Below are 18974 nucleotides of genomic sequence, written 5' to 3' on the forward strand. Positions count from 1 at the left end.
TTGAATTCTGAAAGTCCTTGCTATTTAGCTCCTCTGAGATTTAGATAAGAAGCAGCAAAAGTGGAAATCAGCTCACTGAGCCCCAGCAGGACGTCCTGAAGGAGGTGGGTCATGCTAGAAAAGGCTGATGGGGAATTACCTGCAGAGATTCACCTGGTAAAGAATTCAGACATCCATTCTTTTTTCCCCGCCCTCCCTTTCCCCTTTGGTAACTATAAGTTTGTTTTCTATGTCTGTGAGTCTGTTTCTGCTTTGTATATAGAGTCATTGTATTATTTTTAGATTTCTCATGTAAGCTGTATCATATACCATTTGTCTTTGTCTGACCGACTTCATTAAGAATAACATTGTTTGGAGTTCCCGTCGTGGCGCAGTGGTTAACGAATCCGACTAGGAACCATGAGGTTGCAGGTTCGGTCCCTGCCCTTGCTCAGTGGGTTAACGATCTGGCATTGCCGTGAGCTGTGGCGTAGGTTGCAGACGCGGCTCAGATCCGGCGTTGCTGTGGCTCTGGCGTAGGCTGGTGGCTAGGGCTCCGATTCGACCCCTAGCCTGGGAACCTCCATATGCCATGGGAGCAGCCCAAGGAATAGAAAAAAGACAAAAAAAGAAAAAAAAAAAAAAAAAGAATAACATTGTCTAAGTCCATCCATGCTGCTGCAAATGGCAGTATTTCATTCTTGTTTACAGCTAAGTAATATACCATTGTATATGTACCACATCTTCTTAAGCCAATCATCTTTTGCTGGGTTGTTTCCATGTCTTGCTATTGTAAATACTGCTGCAACAAACATTGGGGTGCATGTATCTTTTCCAAGTAGAGGTTTTGTCTTTTCTGGATATATACCCAGGAATAGGATTGCTGAATCATTTAATAGCTCTATTTTTAGTTTTTTTAAGAACCTTCTTGGAGTTCCTGGCATCGCTCAGCGGAAATGAATCTGACTAGCATCTTCAATCCATGAGGACACAGGTTCAATCCCTGGCCTTGTTCAGCGGGTTAAGGATCCAGCATTTCCATGAGCTATGGTGTAGGTCGCAGATAAGGCTTGGATCCCATGGTGTTGCTGTGTCTGTGGTGCAGGCTGGCAGCTGTAGCTCCAGTTTGACCTCTAGCCTGGAAACTTCCATATGCTTTGGGTACAGCCCTTAAAAACAAAACAAAACAAAACAAAAAAAAAAAAAAAAAACTTCTTATGGGTTCCATGCTGGCTATACCAATTTATATTCTTACCAATAGTGTAGGAGAATTCCCAGTATTGTCATTCTTTACACTGGGATTTTGAGAAAAATAGGGCCAAATACACCTCTGTCCCATACCTTGTATTGTCCTCTATACCCAATAAAGCATACATAAAATTGTCATAAACATATATTGTTTCCGTAATTCATTGCCCAACAACTTTGGCAGAGTTTTTGCTACCCAGCAAGAGTCCTGAGGGCCTGGCTCTAGGGATGAACTTTGCAATGAGCCCTGATGAGGCAGTGGTGAAATGTGTTATATTTTTTCTCTGCCACGTAAATGCATTTGTTGAGCCATAAAGCACTTTGGGGATTTAAATTTGGATACACTAGGACAGAGTTTCCATGAGTTTATCACCTCTTAGGAGAAATTAAGAAAAGAACACAAATGAGCTACAAAAGAAATACCAAAAGAAAGGGGAAAATCAAATCTTCTGTTTGTGAGAGTTCAGAAGAGGGATTCCTATTAACAGAGGCAAGAGGAGAAGCCAGGAGGGCTTCAAGTAGGAGGCAGCATCTGAGCAAGGCCTTGGGATATTGGGATGGGAGCAAAAGGTAAGAGGAAGGGGAAAAGACAGTAAGCATGTGTGTGTCTCAAGTGCTTAGTGCCAAAAACAAGTACAAATAATAAGTGCCTGAAGTTTAGAGAAAAATGGGGTTCTCCTGGCCTAAAGGTGGATACAGCTTTCTATCAGAGAGGAGGCTTAGGGGAGGATGTTTGGATGGATGGAAAAGAGAAAGCTAGGTAGAAGAAAATGTGGGATATAGGAACGATCAATATTTATAAGGGTCAGAAAATGGGCCTGACAGAGTGAAGGAGGAATGTAACTGGAGAAGAAAGTTGAAGCCATTCAGTTAAACTAAAGAACTAGCCTAATGCATTTGATCTTCATGAGAAATCAGTTTTCTGAGTACAACCCTCAATCATGACTCAAAGCATGCTTCCAACACCAGCAGTGTCAGCATCCTTTAAAAGCCTGTTAGAAATATGAATTTGGGGGCCTGCTCCCAAAGCTATGGAATTGAAAACCTAGAAATCAGTGTTTAATAAGCCCTCCAGGGAGTTCCCATTACGTCTCAGCAGGTCATGAACCTGACTAGTATCCATGAGGATGCAGGTTCAGTCCCTGGCCTCACTCTGTGGGTTAAGGATCTGGTGTTGCCATGAGCTGTGGTGTAGGCCACAGATGCAGCTCAGATCAGGCATTGCTGTGGCTGGAAGCTGCAGCTTGGGAACTTACATATGCTACAGGTACAGCCCTAAAAAGCAAAACAAAAAAAAAAGCCCTTCAGACTTGTGATTTATGTGATTATGATTATTAAGGGAATAACCAAGTTTTTAAAAAAATAACTTAGTTCTTCCTTCTGCTGCTGCTTTACAGAACCAACCTCTGGAGACAGAAATTTTTCTCTTGAATTATGTAGATTTGTGGGTTTAGTTGAGGATGAAGCTACACAGTTTTGCATCCCCTCAATTTCTCCCTGTAGTCCAAAGGTTTTGTGCAAGAAGTCTATAAAGTGGACCCTTGATTTAAATTAACAGTGTAAATTCATGAAATCTTAGGAGACCAATTTCAAAAAATTCATTGTAATTTCTGCTCCTTTGTTAGTCTGGATATCTTATAAAGACAAAATGGATCCTCAATTGTGCATAAACTCACATGGATGGTTAAAAAGAATCCACACTATAAATTTGCATAGTACCTATCTGCTATGGTAAGTTTATTAAAACAATACACACAACTCTCCTTTTTGAAAATACAAAAAAATACTCTGGGCCAATTTATTATTTTATCTTTATATAAAAAGTGTTTTATTATGCCTCTCTGATTGTTCTGAATTTTTCCATTTACTCCTACTTAAAAATAAATACATAAGTCCAGTGAAAGAAAATTCTGTAGAGTTTAATTTGCTGGAGTTCTCTGATGATCTGCATCAAACTGACTTAACGCTGAATGAACTAGTTCTTGATTTGGTCAAGTTCACCAAGCATTTATTGAGCTACATGCTTTCAGAGATACCACGATGTACCAAACACTGGTGACTCACAAAAAGTGGAGAAAAAAGGATATTTCAAGTATTACAAGACACTTTTTCTTTCTTCCTTTTACTATAGCAAATGACTATATGTTTTGTTTTGTTTTGCTTTGCTTTGCTTTGTGGAAGTTGACTTTTTCTCCCCACTACTGCTTCATTCATGTCACTAGGCCACATTGTGCTCAGGGTCTCAGAGATGGAATGAGATGAGGCATGAGGTAGAAACAGGTAAGCCTTCCTCACTTTGTCCTTCAAAACCTGAAGCAATTGAGAGGAAATGAGAGGAACCTCAAATCAAAGTATTTGAGGGAAGTATTAAATAAGAGTAATAGATTTGAGAAGAATACAGCTTCCTCCCCTGTGCCCTCCCCCAATAATTCCATAAGCTGGGAACCAGCAGCAAACAAGAAGTCATCAGAGTGGGCAGATTGGTGGTGCCCAGTGCTAAGAAAGTGTCATGAGAGGCACTGTGAGTGATGGCAAGACTCACAAGAGCCACCAGCATCCGAAGACCACCCATCTTCATTTAAGTGGGCACACCCCATCTCTACATCAAGGGGCTACACTGGCTGCCACTTCCATTGGCCTCCCGTCAAGATTTCCCTTGAACTGTCACCTGTCATTCTTCCAGTCATTTCACAAAAAGACTCTGCCCCTGGACTTTTCTTAGTCCTTGTTATTTCCAAGTTACACCTTCTGCCTCCCATTTATATATGTGTACTTTTGAGAGGAGAGTAGCAAATGCATCCACTCAAGATCTCCCTCCAAATAAGGCAGCTATTCTGTGGTGTAAGTCGCAGACATGGCTCGGATCCCGAGTTGCTGTGGCTGTGGTGTAGGCTGGCGGCTATAGCTCTGATTGGACCCCTAGCCTGGGAACCTCCATATGCCGTGGGTGTGGCCCTAGAAAAGACCAAAAAATAAAAAATAAATTAAAAAAATAAACAAATAAGACAGTTACTAATGGATATCTATTGCAAATTAGCAAGGCCTCAGCTTTGGAGTGGAGAGAAAAGGCAGAGTTAATGTATTGAAACTCATTATTCCTCCAGGCCCTCTGAACCCTGGAAATGCTCAAAATCCCCTTGACCCTCACCACCAGACATTTGGAAGGTCTTACTGCTAGGGGCCATGGAAAGTAGTCTTTATTTAAACTTATAGAGTTTGCATTGTGGCTCCGTAGTACCAAACCCAACTAGTATCCATGAGGACTCAGTTTAGATCACTGATCCCGCTCAGTGGGTTAAGGATCTGGCATTGCCGTGAGCCCTGATTCAATCCCTAGCCTAAAAACTTATATATGTTGCAGGTTCGGCCCTAAAAAGCAAAAAACAAATGAATGAATGAATAAATGAATAAACAAATATAAAGTTACAATGGTTATTGCAATGACAGCCTTGACTTTGGAGTTGAGCTCTTGGCTCTCGCCCCAAAGAAGTACAACTTCAAAGTCGCTATGACGAGGGAGGTTATCTGACAACATTGGTGGAAGTGATCTAAGCAGCAGGCTAGAAAGTATGTAAATAGAGCACCTTTTTTTCCCTCTCCATCAAATGCTCACACTCAATTTCTATCCATCTTAGTTTTTCATGCTTCAGACTCTTTTTTTTTTTTTTTAATAGAATACAGGGAAAAAATTTTAGGGAGAAAATGGGATTTAAAATTTTAAGCAAGAAGATGTTTAAATGAGGAAAATTCTTAGGTATTCTCAGAGGGAAAATTCCAATAGAGAACTAGACTTCACTGCTTTTAAATTAAGTAGTAAATTCAATACTTTCTAAAAAGAAAAAAACAATTGCACTAGATTTAATAATTGCTTTTCTTATTCCTAACAAAATTCCTGTTAAATGAAGTACAACAATCTTGAGAGTACACACTCATTAGTAATCAATGAGAGCCCAGGACTTTGTGGTAACCAAATGAATTTATCTAACTTTTTCCCCCAAAACAAGCACATCTCAGAAATCCTACTTCTGTTACAGTCAAGAAGCAAGTGTTATAGTCTTTTTTGGTGAAATGTTAGGACACCTCCATTTTTCAACCTCTAATATCTCCTAATCATAAGACCTCAGTCACAAAAAAAACCAAGAATAACTCATCTTCTCTGATCTTAGGTACACAAGAAAATTCTATTACTTCTCACTCATTGTTCCTATTTACTTTTGGATAAATCATATCAAGAGTATTGAGTGATGGCTTATGATAGGCAAGGCACTAAAGTATGTCGAATTGATATATGAGCAACGAAAGTGCAGAACATTATTTTGTTGTTTCTTAGGCTTAAATAGTGGTTTCTACCATATTATTTAGTTATAATGTATATTTCTACCTGGACCTGCACAGTAGTAACTAGAAATAGAATTACTAAGGGTGGAAATTAGTTGAAAGGTTATTTTAATTAAGCTTTAAGATGAAATGTAAAGTTTAGAAACATCCTCAAATGTAATCCCCTATTTGATTTTTTTTGAACAATATATTCTTTTCAGTAACTGCCATTTCAAGCACGATTTCTTTATTTTTACTTGAATAAAGCAAATTTGAGGTAATTGGGTGGCCAGGTGGACTCTTTGAACTCATGACCCAACAGAGCACATGTCTGGCATCCAAGGCCTTAGAAAGTACTATGAAAACTTGCAGGATTTGAATTGGTCTTCTGACAGAAATTAGTACTACTTTTATGCATTCCTACTAGTTGTTGGCTTTCTTGAACCCAGAAAACTTGGTTTCTATAGTCTTTATGGCTTTTTGGAGGATCTCTAAGATTGGTTGCAGAGTTTTGACAATCTGCTCCAGCTGATCTGCGGCTGACTTGAGGGTATCCTTGGCAGTGCCGGTGTTTAGTGCATCCTGCAACTTTTTTAAGTTGTCAGTTGTAGTGGCTTTGGATGGACCTGGACTTGGGCTTTTCTCAGATGTGCTGGCATCTGGTTGCTCTTTGGTGTCTTTGCTATAGAAGTCATTGAATTGAAGATTCATGATGGGATATCTCATCAAGAGTGAAAGAGAAGATTCCAAACCCTCAAGGATATTCCCACTATTCAGCACAGAGACGATGGCTGGTGTTTGGACATTTTTTAACATTTCTTTAGCTGATTGTTGAAACTCCTTTAAACTGCTACTCTTCTCAACCATAGAGCACACAGCTGTTGCTATCTTGGAACAAATAGGTTCACTTTGCATTTTGTCCTGCATTGCCTCCACGGCAGAATGCATCTCCTTAAAAATTCTGAGCATTTGTTCAAAGACATCCTTAACACAGCCATCTTCTTTCATAGCTATCAAGAAGATCTGAGTGTTCAAATTGCTGTTAAACAACTCAGTGAGAGCATTTGTGAAAGAAGCAAGATCTTGCATGTGAAAGAAGAACGTTTTGGCAGCTTGAACCAGCCTCTCTTTATCCTTTTCTGACTCTGAAGACATTTCCCCAGCAGAAAGGCTTCAGCACTGTAAAATAAGCAGTAATCCAAATGTATATTTGTCAACCATAAAGACACTGAAAGTATAATCTAAATGTGCAGTTAATACCTATCAAAGGTTGGAAAGCATTACAAGCTCCAAAGCAAAAGTGATCTTGTGCTTTACCAAAAAAAATAAATAAATAAATAGGAGTTCCCGTCGTGGCTCAGTGGTTAACGAATCCGACTCGGAACCATGAGGTTGAAGGTTCGATCCCCGGCCTTGTTTAGTGGGTTAAGGATCTGGCGTTGCCATGAGCTGTGGTGTAGGTTGCAGATGAAGCTCGGATCCTGCATTGCTGTGGCTCTGGCGTAGGCTGGCGGCTACAGCTCTGATTAGACCCCTGGCCTGGGAACCTCCATATGCTGCAGGAGCGGCCCTAGAAATGGCAAAAAGACAACAACAACAACAAAATAACAATAATAATAATAATTTTTAAAGTAGAATAAGAGTGTTTTGTTAAACATAAACCCATACCAAATACTGTGCACTAGATACTAAATTGGATATTCTGATACGTGGAGTGAGACTATTCTCAGGTATTACCCTCAGTAACCATCTAATGCAGGGGAAAAGCTTGGATAAAGCATTAAAAATTAGGAGTTCCCATCATGGCTCAGTGGTTAACAAATCCGACTAGGAACCATGAGGTTGCGAGTTCCATCCCTCCCCTTGCTCAGTGAGTTACGGATCCGGCGTTGCCATGAGCTGTGGTGTAGGTTGCAGACATGGCTCGGATCCTGCGTTGCTGTGGCTGTGGTGTAGGCTGGCAGCTACAGCTCTGATTAGACCCCTAGCCTGGGAATCTCCATATGCCACAGAAGCGGCCCTAGAAATGGCAAAAAGACAAAAAAAAAATTATATAGAGGGGCTCAGGTTCCATTTAGGATAGAGCAAGCACATTCCATCCAATCTTTCCTACTGTCTACAACTAAAAATCCTATACAGAATGTATAAAGTAATTATCAAATAACTCTGAAAGATGGAAAACAGCAGACCAAGGAGGTAGAGGAAGCTGCATTCCCAAGAAGATCAAGGCCATCTAATGCAAACTCACCATAAATCTGTCCTGTCTAAAAATGTTTCTGTACTTTTATTACCATTTGTCTTCTTCTCCTATAGAGAGAAATGGTAATGCCTCTAACCAATGTTCACGATCCTCTTTTGATATTTCCTCTAAAATTTTGCTCTATCAACCCTCTCCCCTTCCTCTTGTGCTGTAAACTGAAAGGTATCCTCCCAAAATTCCTATGTTGACACTCTAATTCCCAATATGACTATATTTGGAGATGGGGCCTACCAAGGGGTAATTAAGGTTAAAGGAAGCCATCAGGCAGAGCCCTAATACAATGGGACTAGTGCCCTTCTAAGAGGAGACATCAGAGAATTCCTTCCCTTCCTTCCTCCACTTTGTGTGGGTGCAGCATGAAGGTGGCAGCCTGCAACCCAGGAAGAGAGCCCTCACCAAAAACTGAATGGGATGGCAGCTTGATCTTAGATTTCCTAGCTTCCAGAGCTGTGAGAAAAATAAATCTCTGTTGTTTAAGCCCCCTGTCTATGGTATTTTGTTATGGCAGCCCAAACATCTTGTAACCTCCATCTCTCCCTCTCCATTTTGCCTTCTCCTTTAACTATAAACACGTACTCAATTCCCTACTCAGTTTACGGGGGAAAAAAAAAAGTTTGACTCTGATTTCCCTTTGAGTAATGATTCCATCTCCTTCCTTCCTTTAATCCCCAAATTTCTCAAGAGAGAGATTCTTTACATCATTGTAATATGTTATGTCTCTCACTATTTTCCTATAGGGCACCAATAACTTCTAATCATCAAATCTCTTGGCCTATTTCCAGGCCCTAACCATCTTGAGTTCTCTGCATTATTTAAAATTGCTGTATACCTCTTTCTACTTCAAAATTTTCTGCTCCTGAGGCTTCTGTGGTGCTATATAATTCTGATCCTTCTACATCCTCTCTAAGCATTTATTTATTTTACAGGCTTCTCTTCCTTTTTTTTTTTTTTGGCATTTTCTTGGGCTGCTCTCACGGCACATGGAGATTCTCAGGCTAGGGGTCGAATCGGAGCTGCAGCTGCCGGCCTACACCAGAGCCACAGCAACGCGGGATCAGAGCCACGTCTGCGACCTACACCGCAGCTCACGGCAACGCGGGATCCTTAACCCACTGAGCAAGGCCAGGGATCGAACCCTCAACCTCATGGTTCCTAGTCAGATTGGTTAACCACTGCGCCACGACGGGAACTCCCCAGGCTTCTCTTCCTTAACCACCAAGTTCTTGCTAGTCTCCTAAGCTCTGCAAAGCTGTCTTTGTGCCTCATTTTATTCTAAACTTTCTCCCTTTAAGATCTCATCTTAAAATCTCATCTGGCCCCATAACTACAAATGCCATCCATATTCAGATGATCCCTAAATCTCCTAGGGTAGCCTGGGCAATTCTCCCAATCACCAGAGCTACATTTCCATCTACCTATTGGGCATCTCCACATGGTGACTGCACCAATATATGCCACACAATTATCCAAAACTGCACTCATCTCCTCAAAAAAACATTTTCTCCTCTAAACTCTTGCTTCATTGTTGAAGCACCAGATCCATTTTCATTTTCTCTTTTCCAAAATGAATCAGTCCCTAAAACTTGTTATTTCTCTCTGAACTTATCTCAATCTACCCCCTCTATTCCATTCTCATAACTACTACTCCAGTTAATCTCACCAAGATAATTTTAATGGTCTTATATTTGATCATAATGTTTCCATCCAGGGATCACAAATTGGCAATCCATAGGCAAAAATCTAACCAGGAGATGTGCTTCATTTGACTCACAATGCTTTTTCAAAATTTGTATCAGTTGCAAATTTACAAATTGAAACAGATGAGTTCCCACTGTGGCATGGTGAGTTAAGAGCCCACTGCAGCAGCTCGTGTCCTTGTGGAGGCTCACGTTAAATCTCTGGCTCAATGCGGTGGGTTAAAAGATTCAGCGTTGCCACAGCTTGTGGTGCTGAAGCTGTGGCTTGGATTCAATCTCTGGCCCAGGAACTGCCATACATCATGGGTAGAGCCATAATAAACAAATAAATTAAATTAAATTAAAAATTAATGCATAGGAGTTCCGTCGTGGCGCAGTGGTTAACTAATCCGACTAGGAACCATGAGGTTGCGGGTTCGATCCCTGCCCTTGCTCAGTGGGTTAACGATCCGGCGTTGCCGTGAGCTGTGGTGTAGGTTGCAGACGCGGCTCGGATCCCGCGTTGCTGTGGCTCTGGCGTAGGCCGGTGGCTACAGCTCCGATTCAACCCCTAGCCTGAGAATCTCCATATGCCACGGGAGCGGCCCAAGAAATGGCAAAAAGACAAAATAAAATGAAATAAAATAAAATAAAATATTCTTTAAAAAAAATTAATGCATAGAAATCTGGATTTCTACTGACTACTGAAAAAGTGAAATTAGCATTTAGTTCATTTTCTGAGTTGAAAAAATTTCCTAGAGCTGAAGTTGTCCCCTATAGGCTGGATTTTCACCCTCTATACTCTATTGTTTCACACTAAGTGTTTCAATTACTTACATATCTTGTCCAGCTACTACAGGCATTGGAGTTTGTAAACCCATGCTTTATTATCCATACCCACTAATCCAGTTTATATAAATTGACCTTTCCAAAATCCAAACCTCCCAATATTATCCCATTACAAAAACTTTCAATGGTTCAGTACTGTCTAGAGAATAAAATACCATTTCGTAGCATGGCATCTAAGGCCATCTACAAGCTGCCCTCAATTTTCCATTACCTGCCTTCCCTTCACTGCAGTATCACCAGCATACTGGATTAATGTTTTTTTCCCCTGAAAATGCTCCATAGCCTTTTGTTCATAGTATTCTCTTCACCTTAATCATCTCTTCCATATCCCACTCCAACACATCTATTGAATCCTACTTATCCATCCACACATACTTCAGATACACTGACTTCAGGTACTTTTTCTCCTTTCTTCCCATGCTCCTACATGGTGCGACCCAGGATACATTAAGTTCACAATGACCTGGTGGGACAAAAGTAAAATAGTACCCCACTTTGTCCTTCTTCAGAACTGAAGGATAGTACCTCTAGATCTTATAAGACTCCTAGCTATCATCTTGGTTCTGAATCCTCTACCTACTCAAAAACAAGAAGAATTACTGTTATTTTTGCACCCTTGGCATATGGAAGTTCCCAGGCTAGGGGTCAAATCAGAGCTGCAACCGAAGCTTACGCCACAGCCATATCAACACCAGACCCAAGCTGCATCTGTGACCTATACCAGCTTGTGGCAACACCAGATCCTTAACCCACTGAGCAAGGCCAGGGATCGAATCTGCATCCTCATGGATACCAGTCAGGTTCTTAACCTACTAAGCCATTAAAGAACAAAAAAATTGGAGTTCCCGTCACGGCGCAGTGGTTAACAAATCCGACTAGGAACCATGAGGTTGTGAGTTCGATCCTTGGCCTTGCTCAGAGGGTTAAGGATCTGGAGTTGCCGTGAGCTGTGATGTAGTTCACAGACGCAGCTCTGATCCCGTGTTGCTGTGGCTCTGGCGTAGGCTTGGCAGGTACAGCTCTGATTAGACCCCTAGCCTGGGAACCTCCATATGATGCAGGAACGGCCCAAGAAATGACAAAAAGACAAAAAAAAAATCAACTGTTTCACTGTTGTATTAGTCTTTCAAATTATTTTACTTAATATATACTAATTTTATATTAATATAGGAAATAAAAGAATTCTGAGAACTAAGCCATGCAGAAACAGTTGATAAATCAGACAGGCAGAGGGACCCAGCAGAGACGGGCAAAGTCTGTAAGTCATCACATTCCATCAGAAAAATCCAGATGAAACCAGATGAAAAAGCACTGCAACAGTAATCCTAAACAACTCCTGGGACCACTGAACACAGAAACACGGCAAGGTAAGCAATTTGGGTATTTCTTTTAGTATTGGTATAATATTAATATTATGTTCTCCATATTAAAGGATGTTTGCAATATGTCAGACTTGAATCCTAGCCATAAATTATTATAAATATTTTAAATGTTTTAAGTGGATCCCATAGCATGTTCCTTGGGATCATTTATGTCTCTGAAGACACAAAGAAAATTAACAACTTACATAATTATATCAGAAGGGAAGATAAAGCAATAAAGACACCAATTTTAGAAAAGAATAAGGATGAAACGACACCTGTATGAATGCGTGTGGTTCCCACGGACTGTAACATTTCCTTTTATGTCTTTGGCATTAATTTAAGCATTCAGTACCTATGAAAGCATGAATGTGCTTTTTTTTTTTTTTGTCTTTTTTCTATTTCTTGGGCCGCTCCCTCGGCATATGGAGGTTCCCAGGCTAGGGGTCTAATCAGAGCTGTAGTCACCGGCCTACGCCAGAGCCACAGCAACGCGGGATCCGAGCCGCGTCTGCAATCTACACCACAGCTCAGGGCAACGCCGGATCGTTAACCCAATGAGCAAGGGCAGGAAACGAACCCGCAACCTCATCGTTTCTAGTCGGATTCGTTAACCACTGCGCCACGACGGGAAGTCCGAATGTGCTTTCTAATCCTAGTTAATGTATAGTGCTTATGCTCCTTCATTAATTATACCACATTTAACTATCACTGGGCATTTGCTGTGTCTCCCAATAAACTATTACCTTCCAGAGGGCAAGGAACATTGTCTATTTGTTTTAATGCCTTAAGGCATATGGCAGAAGTTTCTCAAGTAAAAGTTTGGTAAATACTAATGAATGAACTTGATATTCTGCTTTCTGGTCAGAAATATTCTTTTGAAGAATTTACATCAGTGTCATCACACCATGATCAACTTTTTTTTTCAAGTAAAGGCCACGATTTTTATTTAAAGAGCGAAGCTCAGACTGGTTAGTGGCTGTTGTTTTCTCCTGAAGAGCTTGTGACTTTACCCACACCCCATACCCAGCTTCCCAAATAAGTGTACCTTACATGATAGCTGGACCCAATATGAATAGTGAGAACAAGGCAGCAGGAAGAAAGGTAGATAGTTCCTCAGAGAGCACTAATGACCAAACAGCAGAATCTTGGACAGTGTAGTGGGCTTTTTTCCTTTCTTTCTTTCTGTTTTTAATATTATCATGGGAACAGTTCAAACACGCACAGAAATGGAGACAACAATATAATAAACTCTCATATGCCCATAACCCCATCTTCAAAAATCAAAACAAGGTTGATCTTATTTACTCTATAAACCTACTACAATCTCCCTTCTAGGTTATGCGAAAGTGAATCTCAGTATCATTTCATCATTACCTTTTTTAGGATGTATTTCCGCAAAGGCAAGAACTCTCCAAAATTTGAACTTATGCTCCCAAACCAAACCAACAGTATTTCACAGAACTGTCTTTGACTTTGAACCACACCCAGTGTCCTGCTATAAAAACATGCCTTTGACATCAGTGTAAAAGGTTTTGAAATGCATCTGCAATACATATCAAAAGTTATAAAAGTGTTCATTCATATAATCTGAATTTCCTCTGGAAATTTATCCTGGGGAAATAATCCAGATAATTAAAGAGGAAAAAAGAACTATTTGTATTAAAATACTCATATTAAGATAGTGAAACAATTAAGGATTTATTAAATTATGGTAAAGATATATGAATATTTTATGAAATATTTCAGATATCATACATGTTATTTGGTAAATGCTAATGAATGAACTTGATATTCTGCTTTCTGGTCAGAAATGTTCTTTTAAAGAAATTATATCAGTGTCATCAAACCATAATCAACTTTTTTTTTCAATTAAAGGCCACGATTTTTATTTAAATTAAAGAACAAAGCTCAGAACTAGTATAAGGAAAACAATAATAATTGTTTAACAATTACTATTAACATGTTAATAACAATGTTAATATTATTGTTAACATGTTAATAACTTTATATTAACATGTATACTTTATATAACCATGTTAAATGATTACAAACTAGAGCTAGGGGAAAGTATTTAAGTAAATTAATATAAGATAAAATTTTATTTATGCTATTATTACAACTTTGTAAAAATACTAATGCATTTAAACAAACTTTGGAAAAGAAGAACAACAAAAAACTAAGATGTAGGTTTACAAGTAGATTTTTTTTCTTATATCTTAAAGTCTTTGTATATTATTACTGTTAACTTTTTACTCTAGGGAGTTCCCATTGTGACTCAGCAGTAACAAATCTGACTAGCATCCTTGAGGACCAAGGGTGCAATTCCTGGTTTCACTCAGTGGATAAAGGATTGGGCCACAAGATAAGGCATAGGTCCCAGATGTGACTCAAATCCCCTGCTGCTGTGGCAGTGGCATAGGCTGGCTGTTACAGCTCCGATTCTACCCTTAGCCTAGGAACTTCCATATGCCACAGGTGCATACCCAAAAAGACAAAAACAAATTTTTTTACTTTAAAATACTTTGCTTTTTCAAATCTTTTAATTTCCTCATACATTACATAATCACATGTTGCTTTCTCCATGAATCTTCCTCTAATCACCTCAATATTAATTTTTCTCTTAAATTCCTATAGCACTTGACCATCAATGCACTACTGTCATTCACAAAAGTATCCTGAGAAATTTTTATTTAAATATGTGATAACTAATATATTTTTATTTTAAATAGTTGTTTCTTTCCTAAAAAACTAAAACAATTATGTAGTATCACTAAATAAACATTAATTTTTAGATAACCATTTCTTATTAGCTCTTTAATCGTGAATATTAACTTCTCATGTCAACAAAACTGATGAAATAACAATCCATCTGAAGCTTGTCTGTTTTCATTCCAAGTTCCTTCAACAAGTTGACCACTGGGATTAGCACTTCCAAATTTGTTCACTGTTTAGGTTTTTTTTTTTTTTTTAAGAAAATAACAAGTCAAAATACAGATGATTTCCAAACTTTGTCTTAGCAACAATACTCTCTCATCACATAAAAATTTTACACACCCGCTACCCAAACATAGCCACAAAGCAAGCATGGCTGCTTCAGCAAAGGCTGGGGTGAAACTGGCGCACCAGAGACCAAGCACTCCACCTGCTGGCTAGCAATTCCCCATCAGGCTGCCTCAGGGGTCTTTAGAAACTATTTCATGAACCACTCTAATAAAATGCTCAAATAACAGCAGAAACTCTGTGTACAGAAATGGATGTAACTGCCCATCACTAACTGGAGCACTGTCATGTGATAACAAATACTTAAACTTGTTATTGGCTCAAAATTATGGATATCTGGATACTGGGAAGAAGGTTATGGAAGAGTAGATGCAAAGGCTTGAGAATGTAAAGGAAAGAAAATATTTCTTGTGGTTGAAAAAGTACTCTGATTTCTGGTTAAGACTGAACTTCTTTCACCAATTTATTACTACTATTTCTTCTTTTACTGTCTGTTCAGAGCTATTTGCATGGTCAGCCATTAGATTATTATTGTTTTCCTTATTAATAACTACACTCTCTTGAAATCAATACTTTTTCATTTTTCCTGCAATTTACTTTCAGTTCTTTTTACACAGTCATCTTTGTTAGTCACATTTTGTGTGACTTTTCCCCATTGGTTTTAGACTTATGAAGCCTTCCCTACAGACATTTGAAAATTATCCATTTTCTTCTAGATATTTTATTATTTGATTATCTTACATATGTTACACTGATAACATTTTAATTAACTTTCAATCCCCCCCAAACTAGTTCATCATGCCAATATCATTTATGGAACACTAATCGCAATTATTATTGATTTGAGATTCTACATTTATTATATATTAAGTCAAATGTATAGAAGTGTCTCCTTTGGGGATTGTTTTGTTCCATGATTCCATCTACTCTTGCACCTGTACAATACTGGTTAATATTATGTTTTTGTGGTGTTTTAATGTTTGGTAAGGAAAAGGTCCCATCATTACTTTTCCTGAAAAAAAAAAAAGAAGTACTTTCACTAATTTAGACTTTCAGATGTATGTTATGCTGAATTTGTTAAGTTGTGTTTAGACAATGAATTATTTGGGAAGAAACTGACCACTTGGAAACAGGCAACCTCCCATCAAGGAGGAAGCTTCCCTTCTCCATGTGTATCTAAGTAGATAGAACCACACACCTTTTCTAAAAGCTATGCCTTCGGATAATGGCATGTGACAGCTTTTAGAAAAATCTTCCACTTTTTCAGGGTAAGAAAGATTCCTCTCACCTAGATATCTGAATGGGGATGTAGTTGGTGATCCTCTGAATTCAAAGTCAGAAACTGGAGTTTTTACTTCATGATAAGATCAGAAAACTAGGAGCCAAAAAAGAAAAAAGGTTAATGTAAAATTTCTAGGAGAAAAAAGTAAAATCATAGTCTCAGTTTGTGGCTATCAAATTGCAATTTGCAACCCAATGGTGAGATCGGGGCATATTTAATAGACGCTTGACAAATTTCTTTAAATGGAATTGAGATATTTTCTAATTATTAATTTGGAGAAATTTGTGTCTGTCACGTGTGTGCGTGTCTGTGTGTGTGCATGTGTGTGTGTGTGTATACTGTATCTAAATCAAATATAAAAATGAATTTCTGACCATGATAAAAATTTATTCCACCAGGGATACCAGTACATTTTCCTAAAATCTAGGGCAAAAATTATGTTCCTAATACATCTTTCAAACATTTCCCCCTTTCCATTTCCAAATTGTATCTTTAGAATTTGGAGGATATGTTATGTTCTTGCTCATTTTCTTGAGAGAAAAACATCTTCATTCTTTCATCCCATGCATCTAAGTTTCCCAGTACCTAGGCTGAGAACTGTGGTCCTAGAAAAGGTAGGGCGCAAATTAATCTGGATGTTGTTTACCCAGAAGGAGAAATGTGCCAGATCCCAAACAGGTATAAAGGACTCCACTTTCTCTTTCTTTTCTCCCAAGAGTTTAAAAGAAAAATAAAACTGTCAGGGACATAGGAAACCCACTCCAGATGCACATATTGAGGGATATTGTTCTTAACTCGGCTCAAAGTTTCACCCAAATTCATTCAGAGGAATGATATTTGTTCCTTCTTTCTCTGAGCCCAAAGTACAAATACAAGAAGGCTACAAACATGAGGCTTATTTTATTCATTCTACGGTGTACTCTTGCTTAAATACCTTTGTGAAACAGAATCTTCCTTATGGGATTAAATCTAGCGTATCTTAATGATGGCCAAGTGCAATATAGACAATTCTAAATTTATAAGATTTATAAATTTATAAGCTTTGCAAATAGAGAGCCAGAGTCATAACTTCCCTGTCCCTTCTACCATGCCCACTGCCTCCCCAAGTGAGATTTTATTCCAAGGACTCTTGAAAATATACTTTTATCATAAGGATTTCTGTAAAGATTCTAATGTTATATGTGTTGCCTTTGGATGTCCCTTAGATTTACAGAAAAAATACTTTGCCTGTAAATATATAAAGCGTGTTTTGAGTATTGTGAATGAAAAGTATACAAACAAAACTAGGTATTATTACCCAGTAAACTCAGAGATCTTAATATTCCTCTGGCCCTACTAATTTAACTCCAAATATTAGAAACATTAATCCGGTAGGTCTATTCAACCTAGTGACTAGAGAGAGGTTGGGGAAATTAAGGAGCACCAGTAGTCCAGAGCTAACCACTTGAAACTGCAGTCTGTTTCAAATACGTCATTAAATATTACTTGGGAATAATCACATTTATTAATAATCAGATGCTTGAGAAACACAAAAAAAATCCCTATCTAGAATTCCCCCTCACCACAAAATCTGTCTTAATTAACACCTCACTAGGTTGTATTCTGTCACCATATTTCCATAAACTGACTCCATGTTTCAAAACATTGTTTTGAAGAATCTGCTGAGTTTTCCAAAAAATTCCTTAGATTGCACACTAATTTGTCATTAATAAAGTAAAAGATTTCCTAGCCAAATCTATGCATACAGTAGGTAGTTTTCAAGATTTTTTAGTAAAGATTTGCTACTGTATTTTTCAGAGATCATATTTGAAATATGGCTCAGAGTGACTTCCTCTATCCAGAGAACCCAAGAAGGCGGCAAGAAGTAAACCGTCTTCACCAGGAGCTCCTTGACTGCTTATCTGACAGCTTCCAGGCCACCAATAAGCTGATTGGAGTTTTAAATATGCACTTAGGGTGCAGGCTGGCCTCCATTGAAATGAAAAGAGATGGGACCATCAAAGAAAACTGTGATATCATCATTCAAGCCATGATGAAAATCCAAAAAGAATTGCAAAAGGTTGATGAAGCTCTGAAAGATAAGCTAGAGCCAACCCTTTATAGAAAACTTCAGGATATTAAGGAAAGAGAAACCGAGAAAATTGCCATAGTACAAAAGGTTATTTCAGTCATCTTGGGAGAAGCTACTTCTGCAGCCAGCGCAGTGGCTGTTAAACTTGTGGGCTCAAATGTCACAACTGGCATCATTAACAAGTTGGTCACTGTGTTAGCTCAAATTGGTGCATCGCTCCTTGGTAGCATAGGAGTTGCTGTTCTTGGCCTTGGCATAGATATGATCTTCCGTGCCATCCTGGGAGCAGTGGAGAAAACACAGCTTCAAGCAGCCATCAAAAGTTATGAGAAGCATCTGGTAGAATTCAAGTTGGCCTCAGAAAAATACCATCATGCCATTACTGAGGTCACCAACACAGTGAAACACCAAATGAAATAAACAGTTACTTTGTCACTGGAATATTTTTCTGCTTTCTCAATGATACTGTTGTGCTTCTTTGATTAGGCTGATTTACCATAAGCTTCCAACATGGACATAAATATGGTAAGCAACTCAGAAAGAGGAATCAGAGATGCTAAAACTAGATGACTCTAGAGAGTCTTCGATCACAATGAATGCCTGGATTGGCTGGTGCTAGATCCTCTAAGAGATCACATCCCAGGATGTCTTTTCACTGTGTTCGACAGATCAACATTAGGGTGAATGCTAGTGTAGAGCAGCAGGTGTGGGGGTTACCTTTTCCTTGTCTAAATTCCCACTCAAAAATCTTCAAGAGGTTTTTCAAAGTTCCCCGTTGGAAAAGCTTTCTACACGACTGGAAAGGCCAATGCCCCTCTCAGGAAATGAGCCAATAACCTTTGACACCAGTGACCAGTCCAGTGAATCCTACCTTAATTCCACTAACCCTGGAGGCCCCCAAACAGGCAAGACTGACTCTTAAAACCAT

The 18974-nt window shown here is 38.8% G+C and overlaps 2 protein-coding genes across 2 annotated transcripts; one reads left to right on the forward strand and one right to left on the reverse strand.

Moving 5' to 3' along the window:
• Positions 1 to 5967: 5967 nt before the first annotated feature.
• Positions 5968 to 6699, reverse strand: C7H12orf60 (chromosome 7 C12orf60 homolog). Its single transcript, XM_047786006.1, has one exon. It carries the CDS (start codon positions 6697 to 6699, stop codon positions 5968 to 5970), a length of 732 nt encoding a protein of 243 aa, XP_047641962.1.
• Positions 6700 to 11626: 4927 nt separating this feature from the next.
• Positions 11627 to 18487, forward strand: SMCO3 (single-pass membrane protein with coiled-coil domains 3). Its single transcript, XM_047788553.1, has 2 exons — positions 11627 to 11696; positions 17773 to 18487. The coding sequence occupies exon 2, from the start codon at positions 17789 to 17791 to the stop codon at positions 18464 to 18466; it is 678 nt and encodes a 225-aa protein (XP_047644509.1). The 5' UTR covers positions 11627 to 11696; positions 17773 to 17788; the 3' UTR covers positions 18467 to 18487.
• Positions 18488 to 18974: the final 487 nt, after the last annotated feature.

Source organism: Phacochoerus africanus, chromosome 7, assembly GCF_016906955.1.
Source record: "Phacochoerus africanus isolate WHEZ1 chromosome 7, ROS_Pafr_v1, whole genome shotgun sequence".
Lineage (NCBI taxonomy): Eukaryota > Metazoa > Chordata > Mammalia > Artiodactyla > Suidae > Phacochoerus > Phacochoerus africanus.

Excerpts from the sequence above, each read along its gene's own strand:
- C7H12orf60 (XM_047786006.1), bottom strand. The coding sequence starts at position 6,699 with ATGTCTTCAGAGTCAGAAAAGGATAAAGAGAGGCTGGTTCAAGCTGCC.
- SMCO3 (XM_047788553.1), top strand. The coding sequence starts at position 17,789 with ATGGCTCAGAGTGACTTCCTCTATCCAGAGAACCCAAGAAGGCGGCAA.